The sequence below is a fragment of the Netta rufina genome (genome assembly GCF_964035555.1).
Source record: "Netta rufina genome assembly, chromosome: 18".
NCBI lineage: Eukaryota > Metazoa > Chordata > Aves > Anseriformes > Anatidae > Netta > Netta rufina.
The window spans coordinates 8661450-8681595 of NC_140142.1; the positions used below are offsets into that span (position 1 = coordinate 8661450).

Below are 20146 nucleotides of genomic sequence, written 5' to 3' on the forward strand. Positions count from 1 at the left end.
GCTGCTGCAGGGGCAGGGAGCTCAGCATTGCCCTTGCAGCCCCCTGCCCTGGGCCTGCCTCTCCTCTTGGCCTCGGCCATGGCCTATTCTCTGCTGGCAGGAGGGCTCTTGGAATGCACTTCCTGGCCTCTCCTTGCCTATACACAGCTGCTGCCCACTCAGGATGCTGGCAAAAATGTGTCCTCACAAGCAGTGCTACCCCATGGACTGCTTCTCCTGGCCTCCCCCACTGCACTGCCTTGACTCCTTGTCTCTGCTGGGCCCCATCTCCTGCACTGAATTGGGCACCATCTCCTGCATCCCTTGGCTGTCAGCTCCCTCTCCCCTGCCCTGTAGTATGACAGTGCCATGGTGGGACGTGTTTCCAGTGGGCTGTCTACCAGACACAGTAATGAACACTATGAGCAGGACTAGAGGGGTCCTGCTTCCAGCCAGGGGGAGGCAGGGAGGAAAGGGACAATCGGGTTTACTGGACTGTGTATATTTAATGGCCTGGCACATCAGACCCACAGATGTATCAGGCTCTACTGGACACCAGTGCACATTGTACCTTAATGCCGTCAACCTATAAAGAGGTAGAACCCACCTTTATTTCTGAAGTGACAGGTGGGTCCCAAGAGTTAACTGTCTTGGAGGCTGAAGTGAGTCGAACTGGGAAGGAATGGCAAAAGCTCCCCATTGGGACTGGCCCGGAGGCTATGTGTATCCAAGACATAGTCTTCTTCAGGAATGGGTACTTCAAAGTTCCAAAAGAGCACAGGTGGGGCTTTGGCATAGCAGCCTTGGAGACGGAGGACATTAAAGAGTTGTCTACCTTGCTTGACCTTCCACAGAATCCTTCTGTTGTGGGTTTGCTGAGGGTTGAAGAACAGCAGGTGCCACTGGCTACCATGGTGGTGCACCTGAGGCAGCGTCACGCTAACTGAGACTCCCTGATTGCCATCCATGAGCTGGTTCATCGGCTGGAGAGCCAATGTGTAGATGTAGAACTTAGTAGCGTGGTTTAGTGATGGACTTGTCAGTACTAAGGTAAAGTTGCATGACCTGGGTTACACGTCCATTGAGGCACAATGCAGTTCTTTTGCCTTCTGCATCTATAGCAAAGGAAGCATGACTTTGCTCTACTCTATTGACTGGGGAGGTCTTTTCACCTTACTCAATTTAGTTTTCTGTGGCTGGAAGGGGACAATTTCCCAAAAGCAGCCAAGCTCATGGGTACAGCAACAGCCACTTGAAGATATATTTTCTGTGGAAAACTCATCCTGAGTTTTCCACAGAAGACCCAAGAGAGACCATGGATGTCCAGGTATCTACAAAGATTCAGGCTGAATTTCTCAGATTCCAATGGTCATTTCAATTTCATTTATTTCATTTCATTTCATTTCATTTCATTTATTTATTTATTTTCCCAAGGAATCCCTGACTTGTCTTAGAAAGGTTTTCACGTGCTGGGCTGGGCTGCAGCTACAGGGACAAAGACCACTGCTGGCAGTGGAGGTATCGGACCTTCAGACTCTGCTTTTCCTCCCAATGCAGGTCTCTAAAGAAATCACCCTGGATGAATACCAATAGGAGAATGATGCTCAAAACTGAAATGCAGCAAAATTCAGCCTTTAAAGCAATAAAAGATTTGTATTAGGTGCTTTTTGAAATCTTCTTCCTTAATTACATCATGCAAGCTCTGTAATTAGCTGCACAAGGTGTGAAGGCTTGAAGAAAAGTATGGAAGAGCTGTTAGAAGTTTCTTCATTTTAATGAGTTCCATGGTGTATTATGGTGCTGAGTCTATGAAGCTCAGGTACTGAGAGAAGAGTGATGTAACCGCTTGAGCAAGTAAAGTCAGAAGGAAAAGTTGAAGTGACTTGGAGTATTAATGGGCCCCACTGAGGGCTGTTACCAAGAGATTCTCCTCAGGGACTTGTTAGGGCAGATAATTGGAGACCATGATTGCAGACAGGCAAAGCACTGTGCTGAGAAATGTCTTGGTTGGTTTTGGTGAAGCAGAAGAGCCAAGGCCTGATTCCAGCCACTGGGAGGGGAGATCCTGCACTCCCACATCCGTCTCAAGGCTCTTCCTGGGGTCTGTGGGATGTTCTAAGCAGTGTGATGCCATGAGAAGAACAGTGGTATGACACCTCCCTGCCTCTGCAAGGGTTGCAAAGAAGCAAGGAGGCCTCACTGCAATGACTACATCTCATCACCTCATAAGCTCTAGATAAGGGACAAAAACGTCAGGGCTTTTGGGGCCTTCCATTCTTGCCAGCAACCTCCACCTTCTCCTCTGCAGGCTTTCCTATGCTGTCCCACACTTTGTCCTATTTCCTGGAAGCCTACAGACACCCATCTCTGTTCTTCACATTGCTCTCACCCTGGCATTTCCATCATTTCACCAATGTCTCATCAACCTTCACCAGCTGTTCCTTGAAAAACAAAGCCAGGGTTTGATTACGGACACTCTTTGGGTGACCTCTGGCACCACAGCAGTATACTTTGAGAGACATTTTTTCCTCTTTGTGGCCAGTGCCAACCTTCCAAGGTGCAATTTCTGGCAGTTTTCCTCTCCTGCTCTTTCCTACCACCAAAGTAGTTTCCACCTGGGTGGAAAGCAGTCCTAAAGTAGGCATCCCAATCCACTGGCCTTCTTGTGGCCTGTCAGCCAACCAGATAGAAGTCACCTCACCAGCATCTTCCAAACCACAGTCCTTCTGCTGGCCTTGCAGCTTCTTGTTTAGACACACCCAAGCCTTGAGTCTCCTGCTGTCCAGTCCTGGACTCAAACAGAAGGGACAGGACAACCCATATCTGGGCCTTTTTCTGTCTGGTTCCTTCTTGTTATGTAGGCAGAGTGGATCCCACAGTCAGCGTGCCAACCAGGTGCCTTCTGCTGGCCTACCAGGACCACTGGCAGATGTCAGCTGAAAAGTACAGAACCTAGGTAGAAGTGTGGCCTGTCAACTACTTCAGACAGAAGTGACCTCACAGTCCGTTTCTGTGACATGTTCCTGCTGCTGCCCTATCAACTGCAGAGACAGAAGTGACCTCACAGTCACTTCCACAGTCACATTCCTCCTGCTGGGGCAGGAGATCCTGAGGCAGAGCTGAGCTCATCAGAGCATTCCCACCCATCTCCTCCTTGTGGCCCACAAGCTGATAAGGTCCATGGTCCCTCGCATTCTTCTTTGAATGCCATGTGACTGCATGTGGTGGATTTATGTGGCAAGGTTTTGGTAGTGGGGGGCCATTGGGGTGGCTTCTGTGAGAAGAATCCAGAAGCTGTCCCATGTTAGAAAAGGGCCTTGCTGCTGGCCAGGTCTGGGCCGATAAGTGACATTGTTTGTGCCTCTGTGAGAGCATATTTAAGACAGGGAAAAAAAATTAAAAAAAAAAATACAGAACAGCAGCTGGGAGAGAGAGAGGAGTGCGAAACTGCCTTACAGGCACCAAGATCAGTGAAGAAGGAGGGGGAGAGGTGCTCCATGTCCTGGAGCAAAAGTCCCCTGTGGCCTGTGGTGAGGACTATCGTGAAGCAGGCTGTCCCCCTGCAGCCCATGGAGTACCACGGTGGAGCAGGTGGACCTGCAGTGATGGAGGCTGTGGCCTGTGGAGGACCCTCTCCAGAGCAGATTCCGGGCCAGACCTGTAGGCCTTGGAGAGGAGCCCACGCAGGAGCAGGTGACCTGGCAGGAGCTGCTCCCCATGGGGGACCCAAGCTGCCCCTGCACAGCCCCTGAGAGGCCCAGCCCCAGTTCCTGCCCCCCAGTTTTTGCTCCAGAAGGACTCCCCTAGGTCCTGTGTCACTTGTCCCACCTGGGTGCCTTGGCTACCCCAGGACATCCTGGAGGTAGTGGCCACCTCTGACTGGAAAACTGAAACCAGCCATGAAAGTAGATTGAGGAAACAGTTGAAACCTGTACAGAAAAGGACTCGATGTAACAGCTGAAAGAGCTTGCCAGCACCACCAGCTTTTTTTCTATGAATGTTCATTATTTATTTTCCCAGTTTTCTATTGACAGCACCATGGACAAGTGCAATAAAAAAATCATGCTTTCTTGATGAATAGTTTTATGCACACACTTACCAAAATACATTTCCCAACATTGCTAATGCTTTTTTTTTCTTTTTCTTTTTTTTTTTTTTTCCCCTCCCCTTATTCTGTCTTTGAAGAGCACTCCAAGGGAAAGAGTTATTGAATTAAAGAATTAAATTCAATTAAATTGAATTCATTTTCAAGTCCCCAGAAATCTTGCTGATCCAAATGCTTGACAGCCCAGTCCAGAAAGGCAGGGTAGTGTGACATAGCAGAGAGTGGCATCTGCAATGAACCTGTAAAGGGGTGAGAAAAAATCTCGCAGGGACACTGGGGGTTGTTTCTGGAGGCACAAAGAGCAATGCCAGGGCTGTGCGAGGTGCTTATGTCTGAACCGGTTCCTCATACACATGGGGCTGTTGAGAGACATGAGTCACAGAATCACAGAGTCATCTAGTTTGGGAGGGACCTCCAAGATCACCTAGTCCAACCTCTGACCTAGCACTGACAAGTCCTCCACTAAACCATATCCCTAAGCTCTACATCTAAACATCTTTCAAAGACCTCAAGGGATAGTGACTCAACCACTTCCTTGGCAGCCCATTCCAATGCCTAACAAACCTTTCAGTAAAGAAGTTCTTCCTAATATCCAAACTAAACCTCCCCTGGTGCAACTCTAGCCCATTCCCCCTCGTCCTGTCACCAGGCACATGGGAGAACAGACCAACCCCCACCTCGCTACAGTCTCCTTTAAGGTATCTGTAGAGAGTGATAAGGTCACCCCTGAGCCTCCTTTTCCCCAGGCTAAACAACCCAAGCTCCCTCGGCCACTCCTCATAAGACTTGTTCTCCAGACCCCTCACCAGCTTCATCGCCCTTCTCTGGACTTGCTTGAGCACATCAATGTCCTTCTTCTAGTGAGGGGCCCAAAACTGAACACAGTACTCGAGGTGCGGCCTCACCAGAGCCGAGTACAGGGGGACGATCACTTCCCTAGCCCTGCTGGCCACACTGCTTCTTATTCCAGCCAGGATGCTGTTGGCCTTCCTGGCCACTTGAGCACACTGCTGGCTCATATTCAGCCAACTATCCACCAATACTCCCAGGTCCTTCTCCACCTGGCATCTTTCCAACCATTCATCTCCCAGCCTGTAGCGTTGCTTGGGGTTGTTGTGCCCCAGGTGCAGGACCTGGCACTTGGTCTTGTTGAACTTCATTTAGCTGACCTCAGCCCATCGGTCCAGCCTATCCAGATCCTCCTGCAGAGCCCTCCTACCCTCGAGCAGATAGACATATGCACTTAACTTGGTGTGGTCTGCAAATTTACTGAGGGTTCACTCAATCCCCTCATCCAGATCATCCATAAAGATATTAAAGAGAATTGGCCCCAGTCCCTGGGGGACTCCTCTAGTGACTGGCCTCCAACTGGATTTAACTCAATTCACCACAACTCTTTGGGCCCAGCTATCCAGCCAGTTTCTAACCCAACAAAGCGTACATGAGACCAAGCCATGAGCAGTGAGTTTCTCGAGGAGAATGCTGTGGGAAACAGTGTTGAAAGTCTTACTGAAGTCAAGATAGGCCACAGCCACAGCCTTTCCCTCATCCACTAAGTGTGCCACTTTGTCATAGAATGAGAACAGGTGTGTTAAGCAGGACCTGCCTTTCATAAACCCATGCTGGCTGGGCATGATTGCCTGGATGCCCTGCAAGTGCCGTGTGATGGCACGAGCTTCCTTGAGCTTCCCCAGTACCGAGTTCAGACTGACAGGCTTGTCGTTCCAAGATCCTCCTTCCAGCCATTTTGTAGGTGGGCATCTCATTTGCTAGTCGCCAGTTGACTGGGACCTCCCCTCATAGCCAGGACTGCTGATAAATGATGGAAAGTGGCTTGGCCAGCTCTTCTGCCAGTTCTCTCAGTACCCTTGGGTGGATCCCATTCGGCCCCATCAATTTGCGTACATGTAAGTGCTGTAGCAGTCCGCCAACCATTTCCTTGTGGATTATGAGGGCCACATTCTGCTGCCTATCCCCTCCCACCAGCTCAGGGTACTTGGTATCCAGAGAACAACTGGTCTTGCCACTAAATATTGAGGCAAAGAAGGCATTAAGCACCTCATCTTTTCCTCATCTCTTGTCACTAAGTTTCCCCCCACATCCAGCAAAGGATGGAGATTCTCCTTAGTCCTTCTTTTCATGTTTATGTATTTATAAAAACATTTTCCGTTATTCTTAACAGCAGTAGCCAGATTAAGCTCCAGGTGAGCTTTGACCTTTCTAATTTTGTCCTTGCACAGCCTCACAACATCCTTATAGTCTTCCTGAGTGGCCCACCCTCTTTTCCAAATGTCATACAGTCCCTGACTTGCACACCACGTGCAGTGCACTGCAGTGCTTGCAATGTCCCTCTTGGTCCTGTAGCCACTGCCAGAGGCTGGAAGGCACCTCAGCCCTGCATTGCTTTCTCCTGCTCTGCCCTCCTCTGAGATGCCCCAAGGCATGAGGAATGGGCACAGGGACCTCGGTTCAAGGAATCACATCCCAGGACTGCACTCAGGTGGCTTCCCAGGAGATGTTACTTGGCCTCGTGACACTATCTTGCCCCACTGGCCTTCATGAAATATATGGGAATAACTGATGGCCTTTGTGCTCCTTTGTGTTCATCTTTCCTGTGTGCATACAATGTGGCTGCTGGCACCAGTAGCAAAGGGTTTCTCTCCCCATATCTCCACTGCACACAAACAGGGAGTTGCTCTTCTCCTGAGACATACAATCTCCCAGGGGACAATTTGCAGCTGAGTGCATCTGTGCTGGCCTGGACAGACAGAGCTGCACCCCTTCACCATGCAACTCCCATTCCATACAGCCCTGAGACGGTGCTGCTCTGCAGACTATTAAAAATATCCAAAAAGACACCAGAATTCATCTTGTGCCTGAAATGCTTTACATTATCACTCTTATGCAGAAGATTAAGGGAAATTTCTTGTTTCTGAAACACAACAATGCACCAGTTTCCTCAAGGCATCCTTGAGCTCCTGGTTCCTCATGCTGTAGATGAGGGGGTTCACTACTGGAGGCACCACCGAGTACAGAAATGACACCAACAAGTCCAGGTATGCGGAAGAGATCGAGGAGGGCTTCAGGTGGGCAAACATGACAGTGCTGAGAAACAGGGAGACCACGGCCAGGTGAGGGAGGCATGTGGAAAAGGCTTTGTGCCGGCCCTGCTCAGAGGGCATCCTCAGCACGGCCCTGAAGATCTGCACATAGGACACCACAATGAAGACAAAACATACAATGGTTAAACAGGCACTAAAAATGAGAAGCTGACCTTCCCTGAGATAGGCGTGAGAGCAGGAGAGCTTGAAGATCTGGGGGATTTCACAGAAGAACTGGTCCAGGGCATTGCCTTGGCAGAGGGGCAGGGAAAATGTAGTGGCCTTGTGCCAGATAGCATAGAGAAAGCCACTGCCCCAGGCAGCTGCTGCCATCTGGGCACAAGCTCTGCTGCCCAGGAGGTTCCCATAGTGCAGGGGTTTGTAGATGGCAACGTAGCAGTCGTAGGCCATGATGGTGAGAAGATAAAACTCTGCTGAAAAAAAAAGAAAAATAAAAAAAACTGAGCAGCACAACCTGTGTAGGAAATGGCTGTGGTATCCCATAGGGAGTTGGCCTTGGCTTTGGGAATGGTGGTAGTAATAGTGCCCAGGTCAAGGAGGGCGAGGTTGAGGAGGAAGAAGTACATGGGGGTGTGGAGGCGGTGGTCACAGGCTACAGCAGTGAGGATGAGGCCATTGCCCAGGAGGGCAGCCAGGTAGATGCCCAGAAAGAGCCCGAAGTGCAGGAGCTGCAGCTCGTGCGTGTCTGTGAATGGCAGCAGGAGGAACTCATTGGGGAAGCTGCTGTTGGGCATTCTCTGACTTTGGACAAGGCTGTCTGTTGAAGAGAAGAAGGCAAAACAAAGTTAGAACAGACTTCTCTGAGGAAAACCTAATGCAAGTCATATTGCACCCCCAAACTGAGCCTCTCCCTTAGCACAAGAACTGTTCTGCAGCTCTCCTGCTCAAGCTGCAGCTGGTGTTGGCTGAGGGAGGCACTGGGAGCAGGGGCTGCTTCAGGCTCTAGAGGAGTCCTTCCTGCAGGATCTGCAGCTCGCGTGTGTCTGCGAATGGCAAGAGGAGGAACAAGTTGGGGAAGCTGCTGTTGGACATTTGCTGTCCTCTCAGGAGGCCACCCCAGCCCAAACCCTCCCCAGCTCTCCACACCTCCTTTCCTCTCCCCAGCACAGCCCAGCCCAGCCTAGCAGAACAGCCCATGCTGGGATGGCACACAAACAGGAAATGGAGAAGGGGAGGTCAGTAGCAGTGTCCCTGCTGCTGCCATCTGCAGGATGTAAACCCCGCCACTCCACCTTCTCAGACATCCTGCAGCCCCCCAGTCCAGACCCACTCCCCAGCACAGCACAGCATGACACTGCTGGCCCTGGGGCTCCTCAGGCAGCACCATTGCACACACACAGAGCCCTGCTCTGCTCCCAGGACACCCCATGTCCCACACAGCCTTGCGCCAGCCCAGCACGTCTGGGCTGGCCTGAGCAGCCATTCCTGCAGCCCCTTCCCATGCTGCCCACAGCCCCCCAGCTGGTGGTGCTGCTTTGCAGAGCGAGGGCTGTGGTGCACAGGGCCGTGGGGGCAATCTGCAGGGCCATGCTGGTCAGGCTGGGAAGGCAGAGCCAGCTGGTGGGGGGCACTGCCACTGAGTGCCTCCCACACAAGTGGTTCCTTGGCCATGGGGGCTGCGCACAGATAGCTGCCCTTCTTCAGAGTCAGAGACTCATGGAATAGTCTGAGCTGGACAGGACCCACAAGAAGCATCAAGTCCAACTCATTTCCAATGTTGGGAGCTGTTTTTCACTGTATTCAGTACATGAAATTCAACCAGAGGAATAACAATAAATCCAGGAGATTGTTTTCCCTATGCCTGCCATGTTTCCTGGAGTTGCAGAGCTCTCCTTGCGCTGATTTAGCACCTTGAATGCTTTAGCACCTAGTTGCCTCCACGTTGGACAGACTCATGTTCTGTATGTTCCATGCTCTCCTGCCTCTCCTGAGCAACAAGAAGAATCAGTCCTCACAGTAACACAAGGGCTCTGAAGAAGAATGTGGGAGGTGAAAGAGGGAAGCTTGGGAAAAAAAAAAAAATAAAATAATAAAATAAATAAAAATAAAACAAAACAAAACAAAACAAAACAAAATAAAATAAAATAAAATAAAATAAAATAAAATAAAATAAAATAAAATAAAATAAAATAAATCCTGGAACTCCCTGGCAGTGCTGCTGTGCCAGGACTCTTTCCCTCCACCTTTGCACACATCCAAGTGCCCCTGCAGCTCCACCACAGGTCTCTGAGGAAGAATCTCAGGCAAGCAAATCACAGCAGGGTTCTTTCTTTTATTTGAATACACAGAGCTTGGCTTCTCATTTATTCCATGTCTCAGAGTCACACAGACAGGTAGATACTGAAATGGAAGGGGATGAATAATGATACCTTTGTGTGCAACACCATCACATGTAAATCAAAGATAAGATAATGCAACACAACCACACACAAATTTCCAACTTCTAGGCCTGTAATGAGCTACATTATAAATGATATGCAGAGGAAGAATGGTAGTTTATTGGTTCTGAAAATATCCAGTTACCAATTTGCACACTGCATCCTTGAGCTCCTTGTTCCTCATGCTGTAGATGAGGGGGTTCACTGCTGGAGGCACCACTGAATACAAAACTGCCAGCAAAAGATTCAGGGAGGAGGACGATACAGAGGGGGGCTTCAGATAGTCAAATAATCCAGTGCTGATGAACAGGGAGACCACGGCCAGGTGAGGGAGGCATGTGGAAAAGGCTTTGTGCCGGCCCTGCTCAGAGGGCATCCTCAGCACGGCCCTGAAGATCTGCACATAGGAGAGCACAACATAAAGAAAACATCCAAATGCTAAGCAGGCACTAACCACAAGAAGCCCAACTTCTCTGAGGTAGGCATCAGAGCAAGACAGCTTGAGGATCTGGGGAATTTCACAGAAGAACTGGTCCAGGGCATTGCCTTGGCAGAGGGGAAGGGAAAAGGTATTGGCAGTGTGCAGCACAGCATAGACAAAAGTAATGCCCCAGGCAGCTTCTGCCATGTTGACACAAGTCCTGCTGGTCATTATGGTCCCGTAGTGCAGGGGTTTGCAGATGGCAACATAGCGGTCATAAGCCATGATGGTGAGAAGAGAAAACTCTGCTGAAATGAAAAAGACAAAGAATAAAATCTGAGCAGCACATCCATAGGAGGAAATGGCCCTGGTGTCCCACAGGGAATTGGCCATGGCTTTGGGAACAGTGGTGGAGATGCAGCCCAGGTCGAGGAGGGCGAGGTTGAGGAGGAAGAAGTACATGGGGGTGTGGAGGCGGTGGTCACAGGCTACAGCAGTGAGGATGAGGCCATTGCCCAGGAGGGCAGCCAGGTAGATGCCCAGGAAGAGCCCGAAGTGCAGGCGCTGCAGCTTGCATGTGTCTGCGAATGGCAGGAGAAGGAACTCTGTTGGGAAGCTCCTGTTGGACATTTGCTGCCTCAGGGCATGGTTGCCTGTCCATGGAGTAATAGACAGTGACATGTTAGAGAGACTTTTCTGAGCAAAAACAAACCTTATTTCAAAGAAAATATCCTTAACAAGGCTGTATCCTCACTGCATCTTCATCTGAAGAAGACTTGCTCCTGCCTGGAGCTCTGCATCTGTCTGCCTAAAGATGCCACAGAGACCATGAAGATCCTCTGTAATCTCAGCAGTAATCAGTGCTGCTGGTAAAGAACACCAGGGGTCCATCTCAGGTATCCACTGGCCAGAGGTATCTCCCTATTTACAAGTGCTGAGAAGGACATCCACCAATCCCACAAGAAACAATGAAGGTTGTGCTGGTGCTGTCTGTAGGCTAAAGGGTGCGGAGTGAAGTTGTGAGGTTCCTCAAAGACCTACATATCTCTTTTAACTGTAATACTCTATGAGTTTAGTTCCCTTCTACAATGCTTACAACACAATTATCATCTCCCTGACTGTCATCCAAAGCAGGAAATTAAAAAATGAGACCTCAGAGAGTGCCATCTTGTCAGTTATGGCAGGTGTTGTTCTTCCCTTTCAAGAATCTCCCCCAGAAATGCCCTGGGGGTGCTGGGGAGATATGAGGAGCCTGGCCCATGTAGCAGCCCCCTGCCGACAGCAGGACCCTGCTCTGCCCTGGCTTTTTGGTCCTTCCAGCCACAGCTTCTCCCCGCAGTGTCCTGGGTAGCTCCCCGGGCAGGCTGAGTGCTGAGCCTCTCAGGCAGCAGAGGCCCTGCCCCAGCACACAGCTGCTGAGGCACAGCAGGGACCCTGATCTGCACCACAGCCCTGGGCACCCCTGCCTGCACCCTGCTTGCACAGCCTGAAGCCAGTCCTGTGAGAAGGAACCCTCAAGTCCTGTCCCTCTGACAGCTTTGGTAGGTAATCCCTGCTCTGGAGCTTGACATTCTTCTGTTATCCAAAGAAACTCTGAGAGTTCTCCTGAAAGATCACATAGGCTGTTGGATCTGCCATCAAATCTGAAGATGGCACCAGGAACAACAGCTGCATTGCCCTGCAGAGAGAGACTTACCCTGTTCAGGGCTCTGAAGATTTCTCCTGCAGTGAGCTCTCAGCATCCCCCCTCCACACTGCCTTTAACATCTCCCTCCCTTCTCTCAGCCACCCTTGTCCCCTGCAGGCAGTGCCCCCAGCCCTGCTGCTGTGCTGTGCAGAGGAGCTGCTCCTGGGCAGAGCTGTCTCTCTGCAGTGCTGCCCGCTTGCCAGGAGCTCCCTTTGGGCCCAGGAGCCCAGCCCAGCTCAGCAGCACAGCTCCAGCCCAAGGCCTCTCTGTCTCTCCCCTCTCTTATGTCTTTTGAGATGTCCCTGGGTCTCCAGGGGAACCACCTTTGAAACACACTGAAGTAATTACTGATGTTCCTTCCTTCAGCTGCTGAAGGAATCTCATTTCCAGCTCCATCCTTCCTTATTCAGAAAATGGATGAGGTCCAAGGATCACCTTTCCATGCCCTGTTTTTAGGCAGGACACTCCTGCAAGGACAGGGATGGATCTTCCTTCTCCCTGCTGATGAAAAGGTTACAGCTGAGCCAACCAAGGCACCTCCTTCTTTGTTTGCTGTCCAGAGGCTAGAAGGGGTCTCTGCTCTCTCCCATGCCTCACATTTGGAAACTGCCCTGGCTATGTTACACAGTGACCATTCACTGCCTCTACTGTGAACAGCACTGGGAGCTCTTGGCAAGCCCCTGGGCCTCCAGGGGAATCAACTTGGAATCAAACCGATGCAGTCACTGTTCTTCCTGCTGTCAGCTAGGGAGAGACACCTATTTCCAGTGCTACCTTTTCTCTTAAATCAAAATACGTGTTTGTTATGGGAATCATCTTTTCTTGTCCTTTTATTAGTTAGGACACCCACAAATTTTATTGCATTTCTTTCAAGCACCTGTTGATATTCCAGAGAACTAATCTTTTTCACTGCAAATGAAATCCCTCTGTCTACACAGACTACACAACCCAGCAAGCTCATAGAGTCATAGAATGTTTTTGGTTAGAAAAGACCTTAAGCTCTAGTTCCAGTTCCCGTGAAATTGGCAGAGTCACCTCCCACTAGACCAGAAGTGCTCAAGGTCCCATCCAGGATCCGAACAGGCTGAGACCCCAACAGGCCGGGAGCCCGGAGCGGCGCCGAGAGATCGAGTTGCTACGGGAGACCAGAGGCGTCAGTGGACACCGGCAGCCGACCCTCACCGTGTGGCCAGTCGGCACAGAGCAGAGGGGCGGATATCAGGACCCTGCAGCCTGTCTGACATAACCATGGAGGCAGTGGCAGCTGTGCTGAGCTGTGCTGCTTCACTCTAGCATTCTTTTCATAAGAGGTTTATCTTGCAATGAAAAAAGACTATTTGTCCTCAGATCGGTGTTATAACTATTACTAATGACGAACCACATTACTAATGATTTTCACAAACCGCATTTAAGGTTGCAGCTGGCACTGCCTGCAGCCGTATAGCAGATGTTAACACTCTCTTTCCTAACTAGTAATCATGTGTCTCATCCATTTGTGGTGAATGGTCAGTGGCAAAAAGAAAAGGGGGAGAGTAAGGGGCGACAAAGACAGAAACGGTACCAGGAGGATGCCACTGACACTAACAGCACGGGTAATAGGAGTAGTATAAGTGACACAGGTGATGGTGCGGGGCGCTCTGCCTGCTGCTCGCCTTCGCCTGCCTGTGCACTGCTGCCAACGGTGCTAGAGCAAAATGTGAAGACTGCTCAGATGGCAGTGATGAGAGTGCTTGTGTGAAGAAGACGTGTGCTGAATCTGACTTTGTGTGCAACAGTGGTCGGTGTGTGCCAAACAGATGGCAGTGTGATGGGGATCCAGACTGTGAAAATGGGTCTGATGAGAGTGCTGGGCTGTGTCATATGAGAACAGTGTCATGGAAATGTGATGGTGAAAAAGACTGTGACAGTGGAGAAGATGAAGAGAATTGTGGCAATGTGACTTGTAGTGCAGCAGAGTTCACATGCAGCAGTGGACAATGTATTTCCAAAAGCTTTGTCTGCAATGGTCAAGGTGACTGCTCCAACCACTCGGATGAATCTTTGGAGCAGTGTGGCCCCCAGCCTGCACCTCCGGTGAAGTGTTCTGTGAGTGAGGTGCAGTGCAGCTCAGGTGAATGTATCTACAAGAAGTGGTGATGTGACAGAGATCCTTATTGCAAGGATGGAAGTGATGAAATTAACTGCCCTTCTTGGACCTGTGGACCAGACTAGTTCAGATGTGAAGATGGGAACGGTGTCCATAGGAGTAGGCAGTGCAGTGGTGTGAGAGACTGTCTGGATGGCACTGATGAAGCAAACTGTAACAATGTTATTCAGTGCTCTGGACCTGGCAAATTCAAGTGCAGAAGTGGAGAATGCATAGATATCAATAAGGTGTGTAACCAGCAGAGAGACTGCAAGGACTGGGGTAATGAGCCCCTGAAGGAATACAACATAAATGAATGTGACTGTCCAGCTGGGAAACTGTGGAGATAGTGATGAATGCCAAAACCCTGGTATCTGTAGTCAAATCTGTATCAACCTGAAAGGTGGCTACAAATGTGAATGTAGCCACGGCTATCAGATGAATCCTGCTACAGCAAAGCAAATTACATAACCGTCGCTTAACTTGTCAGAAGATAAAAAAGAAAGTGTTTCAACAAGCAGCCATGGGAGGGAAGAATCACTGAACCCCCAATGTGAGGGACTGTACCTTGTTTTACTGACTACTGAAACAGCTGTGAGAACTGCAGAAAGGGACCCACGCATCCAGAATAAAAGGACCAGTAACTACTGAAACTTGGAGGGTTGAGTCCGCTCCTGGGAAACTGAAACTCAAGCTAAGGAAGAACTAATATTCTGGCAACAAGGCTCTGCATGAATTAAGGATGCCAAATAAAGGGGACAAGCCTAAAGGGAGAAAAGGGAGAAGGCAAGACCGGGGCAGGACCCTCCACTGCGGTGTGTATGGTCTACCGAGGGAGGCAACCCCTATGGGTATTGACTGCCGAGTGAGAGGGCCTCGACCGGACTTCTCCCACACTAAGATCAGGTTGTCCCAAGAAAATAACATAAAAAAAACTCTTTTTTAAACGTAAATAAAATTGTGATTCGTTTTCCAGGAGCTGGATCACCCTGACAGGCTGAACGGTAACACAAGCCTGAATTGACCCTGAAAGCAGGCTTAACTCCTTGACTGAAGGCGTTTGCCTATTATAATCCAGCTACGTGGGCAGAAGACAGATCCTGGGACTATAGGACCCCAGTATATATACTTAATAGAATAATTAGGTTATTAGCTGTAATAGAAATAGTTATAAATGATGAGAACTGATCTAAATGAGTTATAAAGATGAGAACTGCTTTGTATCAAAATTACCTAGCTTTGGATTATTTACTAGCACAAGAAGGAGAAGTCTGTGGAAAAATTAGCTTTAGTAATTGCTGTTTAAAGATTGATAAAAAGGGTGTTTCTTCCTAGTAGCTGATAGAATGCTATGTTCTGGTTTAGGATGAGAAGAATGTTAATAATATGCTGATGTTTTAATTGTTTTTAATTGTTACAGAGCAGTGCTTACACCAAGCCAAGGACCAAGCCAAATTCAGCTTCTCACTGTCCTGTCAGCAGGCAGGCTAGGAGGAGGGCCGGACTGCTCGGGGTTAGGTTGGGCATCGGACAGCAGGTGGTGAGCAATTGCATTGTGCATCACTTGTTTCGTACACATTATTACTAGTAGTACTATTATCATCATTATTGTTATTATTATTGTTATTATTTTCTTGTTTTTATCTCAACTCACAGGCTTCACTTTCCCATTTCTCTCTCCCATCCCAGAGAAGGAGGGGGGAGGTGAGCGAGCAAACACAAACCTGGAAGGATATGGAATGGGATTTATTTTCATGGCTGCCTGGTGGACCATGGGTTAAAAGAGTGTTATTTTTATTGTCATGTGGTGTAATTATGTTATTGTATATACCTTGTATGATACCTTGCCTTACGTTATAAATACACCGGGTGATAAATAGTACATTGGTAATAACTTCATTAAAAAGGGAAGGGGATATGTCAATTATGATGTTTAAGAATAGGACCCTCCAAGAACGGACTGATGAAATCCAGTTATTAACAACAGAAGTGACACGAATTGATGATATTAAAAATAAGATAAGGGATTGTGAGGAATGTTTTAATAATTCGTGTCCATAAAGAACAATCCTGTTTAAATCCTGTCTGCCTCTGGGCCCTGCACTGGCAATTTAATTCTTGAACCACAGATGCAGTGTGTCCCAGTCTCCCCCTCATTCTAGTCAATTTATCACTTCTTAAATTTATGAACCTGTTTGCTTTTGTTATTCCGGACTTCTATTTCTAACACTGCTATAGATGTGTCTGTGAATGGCTGGGGAAGAATGTTTTAATCACTTGTGTGTCCGGGAGTTTCAGAACAACTGATAACAACTAGTGACTGTTATGGGATACTATGTGGATCTTTGGTATCTGGTTAGGGGGGGCCGAGAGATAAAGAGGAAGGAGAAAGAAGCTGAAGGACAGCTGGGAGACAAGACTTGAAGAGGATGTTCTATAAACTTGGTATGGTGCCCAGTAAGTACAAAGGGGGAGAGGAAGACTACGAGCCTTCAGCATGAAAGACCCCTAGAGACCCCCAGAAGAGACCCCAGAGGAGACTGTGCATGCTCCAGTAGGAGGGACTGCACCCCGGAAGCTAATTTTAATAATCTATTTTTTTAGAAGTAGTAATGAATATGTATTAGTCTAGGAGCATAAAAATCAGCTGCTTGATGTAACTGATGTGTGTCCTGGTGGAGCGGAGACTGCTGGTGCACCCAGTGCTGTTTGCTTACCTCTATTCCTTTATATTCTTTCAATAAATCCTATTTTTTTATTTAATCCTAATTTGAATCCTGAGCCATTTATAACACAGTTGACCTCAGCCCATCGGTGCAGCCTATCCAGATCCTCCTGCAGAGCTTTCCTACCCTCAAGCAGATCAACACACGCACCTAACTTGGTGTCATCTGCAAACTTACTGAGGGTGCACTCAATGCCCTCGTCCAGATCATCGATGAAGATATTAAATACCATCTGAATAAAGCAATCCTAGCCATCATAACTGTCACATCAACTCCTTCTCTGCAGAATTTGCCTAAAATATATGTTTTCCCAAAGTATATATAAAGTTCTTGAATCACTTTTCCACACATGGGTGGGCATTTCCTTTAGGATGCAATGGAGTTGCTAAAGGCTGCATGAGGAAACGTGAGCCTGGAAATGTAGAAGACCTTCTGAAGCATGAGCTGGTTGGCAGGCAGAGTACCCGAGGGACTGTGAAGGGCATGCATCTGGTACTCCTGGGGGGGCTAGAAAGAGGCTTCCTGAGCACAACACCTCCTTGTGACCCTTGTGGATGCTGGCTGTGAGGTCACTTCTGTCTCAGCACCTGTCTGGACAACAGCAGGGAGGCAGAGCCTCTGAGATCACAAAGGCTTTCAGGAAGCTGCCCCCAACAGGGTGACTCCTTTGGGAAGGCCAGGGGAAATCTGGGTGAATAAAGGTGGGAAATTTGGGGGAGAGAAGAGGGACTTGGCTAACAGAAAGGAAAGATCTGGAAGAGGTGAGAGGGGTTCAGGCAAGGCTGTGCTGCTGCAACACTTACTAGGAAAACATCCATGTCAAGCCCTGGCAATATTTCTAAGCAGTAACTGTAAGCCCTACCCCTACATCTAAATGCTATCCCTCTCTCTGCAAGGAATCCACTACTCTTACTCCTAACCCCAAATCTCACCTGGCGTGGGTTAGCCAAGTCCCAAATCCATAAGGCATTACCATACACTCTTAGCTCAATTCTCACCCTATTCCTCAGCCTTTCATCCCTAGCATTGAATTCCAGCCTTAACATGATTCCTCAACAGAGCCCTGAAGAAAATCCCAACAGATAACATCATCTCCACACTAGACACAGACTAGAAGCCAACGCAGGAAACACAGGCCTCCCTCTAATACTCTGCCCAACTACTAACCCTGGAAGGCAAGATCTAATCCCTAAACCCTAACCTGAACACCTAAGCCCCAAATCCTGCGTTCCTGTGGTCTAGTCACCTAACTGAAGCAGTTTGGCCTCATGAAGCTGAGCAGGGCATGAAAGGTCCTGCAGCAATCACTTGGCCTTGGAGGAGGCAGGTGAGGTGACATGGATATGGTCAGGTCACAGGACTCAAAGAGGAGATGGGTGGGGATGTTCTGCTGAGGTCAGCTCTGCCTCAGGCTCTCAGGAGGCAGCAGGAGGTCCATGGCTGTGCAGAGCTGGCCCATGATAGTGTGTTTCCTGTTGCTCTGCGATGTGTGTGTGTGTTGGGTTAGGTGCAAACACCTAGGCTTGTTTCTAATCTCCCACCTAAGCACAAGTGTGGAATAGCTCACCCCCTGCCAAAACCCTCCTTGTTTTATCTCATCCATGGAGGGAAGAGCAAAAAAAAAAAAAGCTCTGAGCAATTTTCCCAGGGTTTTCATCTGCTAGCAGCCCCAAAGCAGCAGCAGTGTCTTGCCATTGCCGGCTCATGGGTCTGCTGGTGCTTGTCCGGGCTCTGCTTTTACCTTGCAGGTGGGAGGTTGTATTGGGCTTACATGGAATTGGTAGGGCACAGTGATAAGTGTTTTCAGATTCTAAAGGGGGTTAGGCAAAATCCTCTGAAATTGTCTTTCTCACAGGGGAGATGCTGTCTGTTTCTCTAACTGGAAAGCTCTTCAAGACTTGAAGGAGGATGTACAGCCTCTGGGGTGGGTTTCAACCTCCCTCAATTTACTTATGTTTAGTTATAAACACCTAATCCCCACTCACTCCCAGGGAGCCACTCAGCCTGTCTATTTTCCAGGACAATCCAGCTATTTTATTAAGCTGGAACAGAGCTTCCCTTTGCAGCTTTCTGTGGAGCCTCCATGTCCCTGACATTATTGGCATGGTGGCTAAGCTTGAGCTGGAGGACTGAAGCATGCGTTAAAGTCCTTATCTTTTTTGTCTATGTGAACTCTGGCTTCTGAGTAATACAAGAAAATTAAGACTCTTTAAATTACTTTTCTCATCTCAGTCTGAAAGTGTTTCTGCAAAGTCAATCTCTTATGATTTTGAAGGGTTGTTAAGCCTTCTCTTTAGGTAAGAGACCTCAAACTTCTCTTCACATAGGATTTTGAACCAGTATATCTGTAGTTAGCCTATAAGATCAATCCTTTGCCTCCTTTATTCAGATTGCCCTTTGAAAGTTACTTAAATGGTAGACCCACGTGATTAGTTCTTTCTTTGTCAAGCAGACACTCATGCTGTCAGTCCTCTCTGGGTGCCAATACCTTCAGTGTGGACTAAACTTCCTGGAAGCTTTCTGACACACTTTCAGTATTTTGAACTTTTGTCTGGTTGAGAATTAGAATATTGATTTACTTGTCTGGGTTGCTTATACCACATGTCGTCGTTCCCCCCCTTTATTTTCTTCATTGTTCTCCTTTTCTGACAGAGATAGGGTGATACAGAAGAATTTGGATGCTTATTAATCAAAAATAAATCGAATTTTGGAATGGGAAACAATCACTTATCTATCTGTAAATGGCAGAGAGCTGCTCTCTAGCTATCTTGCAGCTGCCCATGGAAAGTAGAAATCTGGGCTCAGAGGGCTGAAATAACTCCACCCTGTTCTGTTTTAAACCAGTCTAATCTTCACTCCAGCTGCTTCTTCCTAAACACAGGGCAGCACCTTAACTATCCAAATGGCAGATTAAATTGTAGATTTACCACTTTTCCTAATCTGTGAAAAGCGCAGTTCAAAACTATGTGTTTCTTAGTTGAATAAAGCCTGAAGAAAAAGTGATTCTTCCATAACTCAGATTTATAGCTTCCTTTCCTCCTTTCTCACTTTCACCATGTCCTATTGTCAGCTGTTCCTCTTCTGTTGCCTTATTGTAGAGCTATTGCTTCCCACTTCTTCTGATATATTTACCTACAACCCATGTCTACATCTGCACACCAACCTTCTCTTGTCTAGCTAACCGGAGACATATTTCACTGCAGTTCTGTGAGCTGCATGAGCTCTTATGATTCTGCCAGCTGATGAAGATTGACCTGCTGTAGAGGGAATGAAAAACTGGAATGTCTTTTAATTCTTCCTGTCAGTAAAACACCTGCTTCTAAGCCTTCCATTAAGAAAAAAAAAATAATAAAATAAATCCACCATATTATATTACAGTAAAACTACACAGTGCAGGGAGATTGATTTAGGCAATATGTGTTTATCCAGATTGGAATATACTTCGAAGTCTGAGGGTGAGGGCCTCATACTTCAAAGAGCTCTAAGGATTTATGGAACAGATGGTAAGACTGAGAGTGCCGTGTGAACCCATCAGCGTGGACACAGATCTTGGAATCTAGGTGTTTGTGTTCGACACATGACTGAACACATGAACCATAAATA

At 48.2% G+C, this 20146-nt stretch overlaps 1 protein-coding gene and 1 pseudogene across 2 annotated transcripts; both read right to left on the reverse strand.

Moving 5' to 3' along the window:
- Positions 1-6996: 6996 nt before the first annotated feature.
- Positions 6997-7940, reverse strand: LOC311216375 (olfactory receptor 14C36-like; annotated as a pseudogene). The gene has a single exon. The product of its transcript is annotated as an olfactory receptor 14C36-like (transcript).
- Positions 7941-9702: 1762 nt separating this feature from the next.
- LOC311216376 (olfactory receptor 14C36-like) lies at positions 9703-10635 on the reverse strand (the record flags this gene model as incomplete). Its single annotated transcript, XM_084297918.1, has 1 exon — positions 9703-10635. The coding sequence occupies one exon, from the start codon at positions 10633-10635 to the stop codon at positions 9703-9705; it is 933 nt and encodes a 310-aa protein (XP_084154044.1).
- Positions 10636-20146: the final 9511 nt, after the last annotated feature.